This window comes from Rattus rattus, chromosome 7 (assembly GCF_011064425.1).
Source record: "Rattus rattus isolate New Zealand chromosome 7, Rrattus_CSIRO_v1, whole genome shotgun sequence".
Taxonomy (NCBI): domain Eukaryota; kingdom Metazoa; phylum Chordata; class Mammalia; order Rodentia; family Muridae; genus Rattus; species Rattus rattus.
In genome coordinates this window covers 21,497,905-21,510,606 of record NC_046160.1, presented here as the reverse complement: position 1 = coordinate 21,510,606, position 12,702 = coordinate 21,497,905, and the positions used below count along the sequence as shown (strand labels likewise).

Below are 12,702 nucleotides of genomic sequence, written 5' to 3'. Positions count from 1 at the left end.
CACTGTTATGTATCCCAACCAAGGTAGGAAAGAACTGGAGGTGAGTCAGAGGCTCAGCAGCTTCCGGCGATGCCCAGCCGCCAGTGGGTTCCGAATGTAACGAGGTTGGCACTGTATGAATAGGCTGGGAGGCAGGGCAAGCGAGGTACAGCCGCTGGCTTCGCAGCCTCTAAGCTTTTCTCCCTGTGTGTGGGGCTGCACTGAGGATCAGGCTCAGTGTGTGAAGGAGTGTGTGTGTGTGTGTGTGTGTGTGTGTGTGTGTGTGTGTGTGCTCACACATGCGCCTCTCTGTCCTCCTGGGTGATGCTTGCTGTCTCCCTCGAATACAGCTAACTCATTACCTGCCATGCTTACCTTGGGCTCTCCTGAATGGGAGGAAGAGGAGGAGGAGATGGATCTTCAAGCTCTCAGGGACTTCAGGCCCTTCTCCAACCCAGAGCTGGGGCTGACAGAAGCCCTGCAGTGCCTCAGCAGCAGTGACTGGTGAGGAGGTGCCTGCATTGTATGTCCCGTGGCTTGGTCTGTGTAGGGGTGGGATTTGGGAGGGCTACAGAAGATCTCCCACTCCCAACTTTCTGGTTCCCTCACCCATAGGGTCTGCTGCCATGGAAGAGGTGTGTGTGGGGTGTGTGTGTGTGTGTGTGTGTGTGTGTGTGTGTGTGTGTGTGTGCACATATGTAGATTTATATGTTTAGTATCTCTAACTTCTTGTCCATGCCCTGGGCCCTTCCAAATCTGCCTGTGGACTGTTCTGTGACATGTTGTAGCCAGGCATGGTTGGTAGGAATCTGAATACAGAACAAAGAGAACAAGGAAGGTCAGAGCTTTATTTCTCTAAATCAAGTTTATTCATTTATGTGTTTTAAAACAGGGCCTCATGTATCCCAGGTTGGTGAGAATGACTTTGCACTTCTGTTCCTTCTGCCTCTGCCTCCTGAGCGTTGGAATGATAGACATGTGCTACCACGTGCAGTTTATGTGGTGCTGGGGACCAAACCCATGACCTTGTGCATGTTAGGCAAGCATCCTAACAGAGATATATGCCCATCTAGATCAAGTACATACAGGGGTCTCCCCATGATACAAATGAGACATATATATGGTCTTAGTCACCTGCGAAGCAGTTACTGGTGACCTGGAACACTTGCAGAAGCCTTCCGATCTTTAGCCCCCACTTTAAGCATTGTCTATTTTGTATCAGAGACCCAAATAGATCCTGGGTGGCCAGAGTGGAGGGCCTGCCAAGAGTCCATAAAACAGCTTACATTGACCAGCTAGCTAGGGTGTCACCCCTAGAAACCCTGCTTCTGGATCACACCCTGCTGGGAGCTGTGTGCAGAGAAACAGGGCACCTCCCTCCTCCCGTCCTGTGACAGGCCTGGCCTTGCTTCTCAGGCAAATGAAGGAGAAGGGCTTGGTGAACATCCAGCGCCTGGCGGCTTGTCACTCGGAGGTCCTCGGTACACGGCTGCACGATGTGTCCTTGGCAGTGACTGCAGAGGTGAGGCCTACCCACAGTGTACTTTGCCTCTTCCCCTAATCCATACACATCCTTACCCTGTCAGTGCTGTTCAGGTGACTTTCACAGCAGCCACGAGAGACGGCGGCTCTCTGGAGTCTGTCTCTGCCTGTTCATCAGCCTCCAGCCACTGAGGTGGGAGTTCATAGCCACCCCTCGGATGCCAGCACTGAGAACTGGGTTTTCTTTATCTCGTCATCTTAGGGAGTTGGGACATTTGAAGTCATACGTTCCCATTTGTCATTGCTCACTGTCTTCTGCACTTGCGACATCTGAAGAAGGATGGAGTACTCTGGGTTGATTCTCAACCTCAGGGCTGGATCCCAAGGCTTGGATCTCTGCCCAGGTCCTGCCCTGAAAGGCAGTAACGTGAGCTTGATCCCAGTCTACAGCCTTGGGAACAGACTGTCCCAGCGAGGGGGGGAGGGTGTGGTGCAGAGGACATCGTGTTGACACTTGGCGGGACCGTGTCATGTGGTCGAGGGTTGGTTTCTGCCTCTGCGGCATGAGTGTGGTGTGAAGAGCAGAGTGGGCCATTTCTGTGAACCATCTGCGTCAGTCCTTTCCTCGCTACTGTGACAAAAGTCCGGAGAGAAGCGCCTGGAGGGAAGATTTATTTTGGCTCACGGTCTCAGGGGGATTTCAGCACATCAGGGCAGGGGAGGCGTGGCAATTGGGAATGCGTCTATGCATGGTTGTAGGTGTGTACTATGCCCCTTGTTCACACAATGGGAGATACAGCCATCAGAGAGCCCAGTGGAGACAGGGGCCCACTATAGAGCAGTCAAAGGGCTGCCCCTGGTGACCTACTTCCATTGGTTAGATTCCAGCTCCTGAAAGTTCCCCATCTTCCTAACGCAGCACTAACCCGGGGAACAAGTGTTCACAGCATGGACCTGTGGGGAAAATGTCCAATTTAAAGCAAATGTACAAATGAAAATGAAATTACTAGTTCCAATGATAGCAGAGTGGGTATGTTCTGCCTGAAGATGCTGAAGTATTTTAGCTCTAGTGTGGCGGAGGATGAGCGCAGGGCCTTGGCATACATGAAGACGTGGCAGAGGGGGCCACACAGTGTCTTCAGAGCCCTTGGGAAGGTACACCTGACCTGGAGACCCCGTCTCCTCTCTTTCTCCAAGGTCACCAACCTACGCTCCAAGGTATCCCGCCTGGCCATCAGCACCCTGGGAGACCTCTTCCGAGCTTTGAAGAAGAGCATGGACCAGGAGGCTGAGGAGATTGTCCGCTGCCTTCTGCAGAAGATGGGGAACACCAGCGAGTTCATCCAGCGGGCAGCCAACCGGGCTCTGGGCGCCATGGTGGAAAATGTGACCCCTGCCCGTGCACTGGTGGCCCTCACGTCTGCGGGTGTCTAGTATGTGCTGTCCTTGTGTGTGTGTCAGGGAACACTGGTGGCCTTCCTTTCCCCCCTCTTCTGTGTGTGTATGTGAGAGTGTGTGAGTGTGTGTATGTGAGAGAGTGTGTGTCTGAGTGTGTGAGTGTGTGTGTATGTGAGAGAGTGTGTGAGTGTGTGTGTGTGTGTGTGAGTGTGTGTGTGTGTGTGAGAGTGTGTGTGTGTGTGTGTAGTGTGTGTGTGTGAGTGTGTGTGTGTGTGTGTGTGCGTGTGTGTGAGTGTGCTGAGGCATCCACACCAGGCTTCACCGAAAGTGCCTTACACATTTAGCAGAGGGAGAAAAACCCTGTACCCTGTGGGCTCCTGCTACCTTTCCTAGGCGGTCTTCAGAGAAGCACGGCTGGAAGGAGAGGATGCTGTTCTCTGCTTAGGTTAGGACGAGCACGGTGGTCATGGTAACGCTTGGGAGACAGGGCTGTAGAAGCAGCCTCAGCTGTGCCCTGGGGGCTCCTGCCCCTCTCAGGGGAGCTGAGTTTCTTTCTGATGAAATGTGGACCAGGAATATAACTGTCCTCTCTCAGGGGGAGGAGGTGAGCTACTGTTAGGCCCGGATTTAATCCCCTCAAGTCAAAAGCATGAATGCCCTGGAAATGGTGTGTACAGGCCTCTTTGGGGACAATCACATGGCTTCCTGTAGCTTTTCTCCCTACTCCCATTGATGCTGTGGTCAACTTTAGTCGTGCCACTGGGAATGACTACTCAAAGGCCAACCCCCTGCCCCAGTCCGTGCAAGAGAGGTTTTGTAGTCATGACTGACGTGAATGTGGTTCTACAGTCTGCAGTTACAGATCGGCATGTGTGTTAGTCTGAGGTCTTCATATCCCCCGTCACCAACCTGTTGGCTGTGGTTGTGTTTCCTTTTAGCCACCGGAACCCCTTAGTCCGGAAATGTACTGCCAAGCATCTCTCGGCCGTCCTGGAGCAGATTGGAGCAGAGAAACTTCTCTCGGGCTCCAGAGACAACACGGACATGCTGGTGCACAACTTGGTGAGGTTGGCCCAGGACTCTAACCAAGACACCAGGTAGGTCAGGACTTGGAACTGGGCGTGGCCAAGGTAACAAGCCACTGGTCAGGTCCCAGCCTCAGAGTTTAGCAAAGTGACAATCAGATAGATGGAGGTGGGTTCTTTCCTTCCACTGTGTTCTCCGTTCCCTCCAGTGTCATGGCCAGCCTGTCCAGGAATCGCTCAGTGATCTTTGCCTCTCTTTCTTACCTCCTATTCCTCCACTCCTTGCAATGGGGCTCTTGTGCCCATCTGCCCCAGCTCCAGTCTCAGTCTATTCGGCTGTTTTCGCAAGGGTATTTACCAAGCACTCTTTTCACTGAGTAATCATATGAGAAATAATAGGAAAGATTAAACCCTGGTTGTGTTGAAGCTTGTCTCCTACTTGAGGAAGATATACAACAAACAATAAATATAATGAACAGTTAGATTATAGATACAGGGCACCAAGGCAAAAGCAAAACAAAACAAAACAAAACAAAACAACAACAACAACAACAACAACAACAACAACAACAAAACCCAACAAAATGGAGTGGGGGATGTGGGAACAAGACACGAGGCTGAGGCCAGGGATAACTGCAGGCACAGGAAACAGTTTAAAGGCCCCAGGTTGGAAAGAGATTGGACAAAGAGAAGGATGACCAGGTTGGGAGAAACACTAGCTCATAGTGGGCAGACACAGGTCATGAAGGACCTTGAAGGGCAAGGTCAAAGGCTGGACCTTAAGCTGTGCGGTAGGAGAGTTCTGGAGGATTTTAAAGTTTGTCTGTCTGTCTGCCTGCCTGCCTGCCTGTCTGTTTGCCTGCCTGTCTGTTTGCATGTGCATGTGCGTGGGGTTAGGGCTTGAAGCAAGAGAACAGCAGGGGCTGATTGTCTCCCTAAGCTGGGGCCCAGCTGATGCCCGTTGATCTTGACCTCTTTCTGGGATGTTGTCACTGCGTCTGTTTGGATGTGAGGCTGACTGTCTAATGCCTTCATTTCAGAGATTGGGGAGTGTGGCTTGGGGATCAAGGCCAGCTCTGTTGTAGAGGTCCCATTTTCCCCCAATCAGTGGGGCAGAGGTCTTGGTCACACGAGCTGCACACACTCCAGAGTTCTCTGCAAGGTCGAAGTGTCTGTCCTTCTGTCTCCTCTACTGCCCAGGGAGTTGGACGTAGCCTCTTTGTTTGCTGAGTGGGAATCTTCTGGAATAAATCCAATACTGCACTGCCACCCACTCTCCAGCGGCCATGCTGGATGATCCAGAGCGCCTCCCCTGAGAGCCTTCCTGATGCCTGAACTGCTATCTCCCCTCAGTCTGGCCAATGACTGGCAGTACCTACCTCTTCCTTCTTTTCCTCCTCCCCTTTTAATGGATTTAACAGGAGAAAGCGACGTCCCCCAGTGCTTCAGTGTTGTTTCTCTGATGGCTTTGCTTTTCATATGATAGCAGACAGATGGTGATTCCATGATCCTGGCAGGAGATCCTGGGAGCTGGGCCCAGGAGATGGGCTGGGCATTAGGTCTGTTTTGAAGGCAGAGCCATCAGGATATGGGCTATGAGGCTTTCAAAGATACATCAAAAAAGCTAAAGATGGTGTGTAGATTTTAAACTGAATAGCAGGATCAGTGGTGGTGCCACTCATTGAGATGAGGAATATTGCAGCGGTGGACTTGGGGTTGTCAGTACTGTTAGGTGGGAGGAATGGAAATCAAGACCTAAGATCTCCCTGAATCTAAAGGCTCACTGGATGACGCAGACCGTATTTCATTTTCCTCTATGGTACTCTGGTTTCTGGAGCCACAGGACTTCCTCCTTCTCCTCTCCCCTTAGGGCAAGTTCTGCATTCTGCCTATCATCTGGCGGGGGTTGTGGAATGACCTTAGTCCTCTGCCTTAGTTTCATCAACTGTTTCTGTGATAGAATACTCTGACACAGGCAACTCAAAGGAGAAAAGGCATTTTTTTCCTTTTCACTAGAAATCCTAGGTTATAGTCCATCATTGGTCACTGTGGGACAGTCAAGGCAGTAGGGACCTGAAGCAGCAGTCCTGTCTCGAGCACAAAGCAATGAGGTACTGCATGCATGTGCACAGTCAGCGCTCTCCTCTCCCCTGTCACTCATGCCAGGGCCTATAAGATGAGCACATCGCAGATGTGTCTTCCTGTCTCAGTGAACTCAACTAAGAATGTCCTCCCAGGCCAACCTAGCCTAGATCACTTCTCCCTGAGACTCCCTTTCCTGGTGACTCTAGATTATGTTAAGCTGACAATTGAAACTAACTACCATAGCTCCTTTCTCTGGCTCTCCTACCTCCAGCATCCGTCTCTTCTCTCTAATAACACCAGGACATCCATTCCCAGACCCCCACTCCCATCTTCAATGTAAAATGTTCTTAAGAAAACCCTTTTCCTTGTTTCCAAGTCAGAATGTGTTCCCTATGTTGTTCCAAGTCACCAATACTCACCAAGTCACTCAAGATGCAAAATGGGGATCCCCATTCTTTACTGAATCCTCCCAGCTACGTTGTCCTCCAGGTCATAGCATCTTTGAAACTGGCGTGTATGTATCTTCTAGTTGGAGGCTTCTCCCACTTGCTGTTGGCCGGCCAGTGACTGCGATCTGGGTTTTGTTTTCTATCTGCATATCTGCAAACTTGGTGGTGGCTGCTGATGATTGCGTGGACTTTGAAATTAAAGTTCGTATTGTAGGGATGGTGCTAGGAACGTTTCCTCGCTTGTTAACTGGGGGTTTCTGTTCAGAAGTCCCTTTGGGTGCTGTTGAGAGAATGCTGAGCTAATTTCTGTGTCAAATGCCTTAGAAGTGCAGTACAGTCCCTTGGCACTGAGGTCACAGTCACAGCCTTGACAGGGAGCAGCACAGCAGCAGTCAGACATGAGTAAAGCAAGACTTCGTGTTAGGGGAATGACCCAAACTCCATATTTTCTTGCAAAGCAGGCAGGAGTGCATGCAAGAGAAAAGAAAGGACTACAAGTCATGTGACCTTTGTTCCTCTGGAAACCTCCACACACCAGGCAGTGGCTCTGAAGACAGTGGAAACAGCTAGCATTTTCTTGCCTTGGTTTTCCTTTGTGGAAAAGAGAGAGGTGTTTTATAAATAAATGAGGTTGGATGGGACCTCATCCTTCTAGATGCTGTCTACTCCAAGCTTTGAAATCCTTCAATTTCAACTCCCTTTTCAGCTCTTCAAACTGACTGACCTTATCTTATTCCCACTCTGTTGCTTATTTCTGTTGTCTTGCCTGCTCTGTGATGGTGGCCTCCTGACAGGTCTTCAAGCCCTTAGTCTTGTCCCTCCCTATTCACTTCCTGTTAGAGTTAGAAGATTGAATTTGTTTTTAGTTTAATTTAAATGTGTGTGTGTGTGTGTGTGTGTGTGTGTGTGAGAGAGAGAGAGAGAGAGAGAGAGAGAGAGAGAGAGAGAGAGAGAGAGAGAGAGAGAGAGAGTGAATAGGGGGGTAATCACAGAAGTCAAGAAAGAATGTTGAATCCCCTGAAGTTGGAGTTATAGGCAATGAGACATCTTTACTGCCTGGAGATATATTTGGATTAATGAATTTTTGGCCATTCCTTAGCTTTGCATTGCTTACAGGCCAAAGCCCAGTCCCTTCACATTGTCCTAAATACAGCCTACCCCTCTCTCTGGCTTCCCTCAGTCCCTTTTCTCCAACTACATCCAGCTGTTGTGTCAGACTGTGTTGTAGACTTTAGAATGCCCCTCCCCTTTCCTTCTAGTCCTTGTGTACTTGTGAGTTCCCACCCATCCACTGAGTCCCAAATCCAAGCTCTCCTTGATTCTTGCACCCAGTCAACACTATTTACCAGGTAGAGTTGATATTCTATCGTGTGTGTGTGTGTGTGTGTGTGTGTGTGTGTGTGTGTGTTGGGGAGTTAAGAGCTTCTGATAGCTGTGCAGCAGAATATCAAATATTCTTCTATTGGATATATAACTAAATGGATGTTGGATACATTGGATAATAGCTATAATGGATATCTATTAGAGAAACCAATGGGGGCTGCAGAGATGACTTAGTGGTTAAGAGCACTTCCCCAGGAAGATGTATGGCTGCTCTTATGTTTATGGCCAAAGCGCCAATGGTGTCTTGCTTGTGCTTTGAGGTAGTCTGTGGATGGGTACATCTGAGAAGTCTCCCAGGGAACACAAATTCGATTCCCTTGTACCAGCAGTGTACAGCTTACAATCATCCACACCCAGGAGTTCTGACGCTGTCTATTGGACTCTGTCATACCTGTACGTACACATATACCTAGACAAACATACATGCATTTTAGGAAATCTTGGAACTAAGGTACATGTGAAGAATATTACACAGCTTAAGAAGATGATTAATAAGAAAGTGAAAAGTCTGGAAACTAGTTGCCCGTGAATTCTGCTATCTATTAAGATGTAAATGCATAGAAAAAAAAACCCTAAGAAAATATATAAAAATTTAATAGTGATTTCCTCTTGGTAATGGCATTACGGATGATGTTTATTCCTTTATGAATCTAATTTTTAACTGGGTAGGGATTGCTTTCCTAATTAGAAGCATGCAAAGCTCTCCTGTTATAATTGGGAACGTTGTATGAAGCTGTAGAGTGAATTTATCAGCCTCTCAGTGGCTGTCTCTCCATTTGTTCTCTCCCCGGTGGCAGGTTTTACGGCCGGAAGATGGTGAACATCTTGATGGCAAACGCAAAATTTGATGCATTTCTGAAGCAATCCCTCCCATCTCATGACCTACGGAAAGTCATGGCGGCCATTAAACAACGGGTGAGCTGGTGGAACTCATGTGGTCGGCTCGGCCCTCCTGTAGGTCGGGGGAATGAGTCTGGGTTCCTGTGACTTTCATTTCATTATGATCACTGACAGGTGGCTTAAATGTGCTTTGTGTCTCCAGTGCTTATACCGGGAATCTTCCCCGGTGTGTCTTAAATCTCCATTCCTTCTTGTCTTAAGTGGAGATTGCAGCCCATCTACCTTCATGGCTCCAGACTGTGACCTGGGGGTGCTCTGAGGTGGAAGGAAGGCTTATCCTTCTTGTTATGGTTTATACTAGTATGTCAGGCTGCCCCTTTTGGTTTACAGCCTGTGTCTGTTTCTCAAGGGAATACAAGACAATCACGAACTCCCGTCTGCCAAAGGTCGAAAAGTGTCGAAGAGTCTGGTGGTGTGTGAGAACGGACTGCCTAGTCAAGAGGGGTATGGCTGTTTTTGTGTCTCGGGGGTCCCATGGCCAAAGCTACCAATGATTTCTTATATGCCCATGGGAGTTGGTTGTGAACTGGGGCATGTCTGAAACTTAGTTACATTTCTGTAACTAGGTTTCATCATTGTATCTGTAATGGACGGATTTGTAGGGTATGGTCTCCTCCCCACAGACCCAATTCTGGCTTAGTAACATCTGCCAGACATGTTGAGTCCAGGAGAATGCGATTCTGCTCTGTCAGGCTCTCTGTTTAAGCTCAGCGTCTCTTTGTTCACTTAAATTAGCATTTTCCTTAGGTGCTTGGTTGGTCAGCCTAGGGCTAGCTCTGAGGCAGATCTGGACCCAGGCAGTCAAGAAGACCTAGCCTGGGGCTTGGTGGGTGTGTACTGGGGACAGCTAAGAACCAAGCAGGAATCCTCTGCTTGAAATGTGAACCCTTCTGCTGCCTCCTGTGAGGATTGTAGCCGACCATAGCAGGATGCCTGGGAAGGTCCTTCTGAGCTCTTGAGTGACATCTTGTATCCCCCTACTCAACTTATCCTCCCTAGACTAGATCAGCTCCCACTTTCCTATCTTCATGCCTTCATTGCTGTGTTGTGTCTTTGTTTACTGAGTTCCTAGAGCTTGCTTGTTAATTCTACAACAAGCAGCCTGCCTGTCACCTTCCCCAAGACACTCTCTGACGTGGTGCCCCCACATCCTCAGGGTGGACAAGCTGGCCCCCTTTCTTCATCCCTCTGTCTCCTATCTCTTTGTGAGATGTTTAAGGCAAAGGCTGTGTATCCCTTTGTTCTCAGGACCCAAACACAGCCGTTGGTATTCAGTAGGCGCGAATGTGAGCTGCAGGAACAAATGAAAGAGTGGGTGATATTGGAGTCTGTCGGGCAGGACCTGGGATAGGAGCTCTGAGACCTTGGCTTTGAACTAAGTGTGGGAGGCGGGAATCCTGTACAGCGCCTCTCTCATGCTGGCTGAGACAGTCTAGGCTCTGACGGACATGCTATCCATTCCAATGTGAGGGGCAGGTATCTTCTCTCTTCCTGTTCTGTGTGAGAGCCAAGCCAACAAGGGGCAGGGTATGAGAACCAACAGAGGTGGGATGTGATGGCCTCCAGAATCTCAATTCTTTCTTTATTCTTAGGTTAAACATATTCTAGCTGGGCTTGTGGCGGGGTGGGCTTCTCTGTGGCAGGGTACTTGTCTAGCACGCATTAGACCATCCCTGGGTTAATCTCGCCCTCAACACTTGGACAAATCATCTGTCCATGGTACATGCTTACTTAGCCTCCATACCCTCAACTCTTTACATGCCCCCAGAAAAGGTCAAAACCAGGAAGAGAGACCTTGCTAATTGTCCTTTGAGGAAAAAAAGAGATGCCCAGCCCAGAGGCCCTCACGTGCAGTGTCCCCAAGCAGCATTTAGAAAAGAGGCCGGGGTTAGACTACGCTGTAGGAGACACACTGCTTCTGTCCTAGCTGGCAGTGGGATGCAGCTTGGGATGAGAGATGTGTTCATCCCCTGGGCTCTTCCCCAGGGGTCAGCCCCTGCTTCCCCCTAGGCTTGGCTCCAATGGCCCTCGGCTGGTGGGGCTCCGCTCCTCCATGCGGGGTGGTGTGGAGATGGCAGAGCAGCTGCGGGAGCTGACCAGGCTGTTGGAGGCCAAGGAGTTCCAGGCTCGCATGGAAGGCGTTGGGAAGCTCCTTGAATACTGCAAGGCCAAGCCAGAACACGTTGCTGCCAACCTAGTCCAGGTGAGCTCCCACCCGTGTTCTCCCTTATTTCTCCCGTTGGTGACAACTCAGTCTGGAAAGCTCTGAACCGATTTGGGGGGGGTTGTACGGGGAGCCCCTAAGCATTCACTTTTCAGATGGTCCTTGTAAAAGAATAGTCAGATGTGGCCGAGGGTTTGAGCGCCTCTTTAGAAGGCTCAGAGATTTCCTGGGTGGCTTCCACCCCTCTGCCAGAGAGGGTGCTGTCATCGATGACTTGGATCGCATTCAGTTCGTTATTTGCATAATATTTGATATCAGAGCCTGTGACTGGACAGTGGCTGGACTGTAAATGAGGGACAGTCTGGGGACCTGCTAAACACCAGGAGGGGTTCCTGTTTTTCCTTGGAGTGATGCTGATGGGCAGGTGCAAACCCAGGCTGAGTCAAGTTCCCCACAAGCTGTGTGATCTGAGGAGACTCATTCTCCTCCAGGAACCTTCGTTGTTAGTGGGAAACTGGAGAGCGATAACATCAACATGGTTCGCTAAGGTCATCAGTGAACAATGGTGAAAAGGACCCACCCCGGTGCCCTCAATGATTGACACATGGAGACATGCTCAGCACATGTCTGTCCTGCCTCTTTCTTCCTGTTCCCCTTTTGCGGAGTTAAGCTCCTCAAGGCTGGGAATGTGTTAGCGCAGGTCTGGGGATCCACTTCAGGGATGGGGAGGAGTCCCAGCTGACTTCTGCCAAGCCCATGGACTCGGATTTTTGTTCCCTCAATAGGTCTTTGATGCTTTTACCCCAAGGCTTCACGATTCTAACAAGAAAGTGAACCAGTGGGCGCTGGAATGCCTCGCACAGATGCTTCCCATCCTGAGAGAGAGCATCCACCCCATGCTGCTGTCCCTCATCATCGCAGCTGCAGACAACCTCAACTCTAAGAACTCTGGGATTTCCACTGCTGCCTCCACTGTGCTGGATGCCATGATGGACAGCCTGGGTGAGCATCCGACTGCAGTCCCTGCGGGGCTATGGGAAGTCCCTGCGTCTGGGCCACCATACTCATTGTCTCAGTTAAGGTTTCTATTGCTGTGAAGAGACACCGTGACAAGAGTGACAAAGGAGAATATTTAATCGGGCTGGCTTACAGTCTCAGTGGTTTGGTTCATTGTTGTCATGACAGGAAGCATGGCGGCGTGCAGGCAGACGCGATACTGGGGAGGTAGCTGAGAATTCTGCATCTGAATCTGCAGGCATCAGGGAGAGAGTGTGACACTGGGCCTGGTTTGAGCATTGGAAACCTCAAAGCCCGTTCCCCAGTGACACGCTTCCTCCAAGAAGGGCATACTTCTTAGTAGGGCCACTTCCTGTGAGTCTATGGGGGCCATTTTATTCAAACCGCTGCACCCATTTTCTTTGTGTGTGGGTCAGCTGAGTTGCAAACAGCTCTGGTTAGTATGTCTGGCTGTATGGAGCATGTATAGACATTGTAGGGCCTTCAGGTTTCTGGCTGGAGGCTTTTCCATGTTCCGGTTATGTCTTAGTCAATGCTCTATTGCTGTGAAGAGACACCGTGACCATGGCAACTCTTACAAAACAAAGCGTACAACCAGGGCTAGCTTACAGTGTCAGAGGGTTAGTCCATAATCGCCTTGGTGGGAAGTGGGTGGCACACAGGCAGACACGGTGCTCGAGACATAGCTTGAGAAGCTACACCTGGGTCCTTAGGCAGCACAAGGACAGAGACACCAGGCCTGGCTTGAGCTTTTGAAACGCCAAAGACCACCTCCGGTGACACACTTCCTCCAACAAGGCCACACCTACTAATCCTTTTC

At 49.9% G+C, this 12,702-nt stretch overlaps 1 protein-coding gene across 1 annotated transcript in view; it reads left to right on the top strand.

The window, feature by feature from the left end:
• Togaram2 (TOG array regulator of axonemal microtubules 2) overlaps window positions 1-12,702 on the top strand; it is a 57,181-nt gene that overhangs the window by 30,444 nt on the left and 14,035 nt on the right. Inside the window, exons 11-18 of the mRNA XM_032908955.1 lie at window positions 330-483; window positions 1,396-1,501; window positions 2,659-2,894; window positions 3,798-3,956; window positions 8,599-8,716; window positions 9,051-9,145; window positions 10,712-10,904; window positions 11,651-11,867. Of these exons, the coding sequence (XP_032764846.1) occupies window positions 330-483; window positions 1,396-1,501; window positions 2,659-2,894; window positions 3,798-3,956; window positions 8,599-8,716; window positions 9,051-9,145; window positions 10,712-10,904; window positions 11,651-11,867 (1,278 nt within the window). The remainder of the gene's footprint in view (window positions 1-329; window positions 484-1,395; window positions 1,502-2,658; window positions 2,895-3,797; window positions 3,957-8,598; window positions 8,717-9,050; window positions 9,146-10,711; window positions 10,905-11,650; window positions 11,868-12,702) is intronic.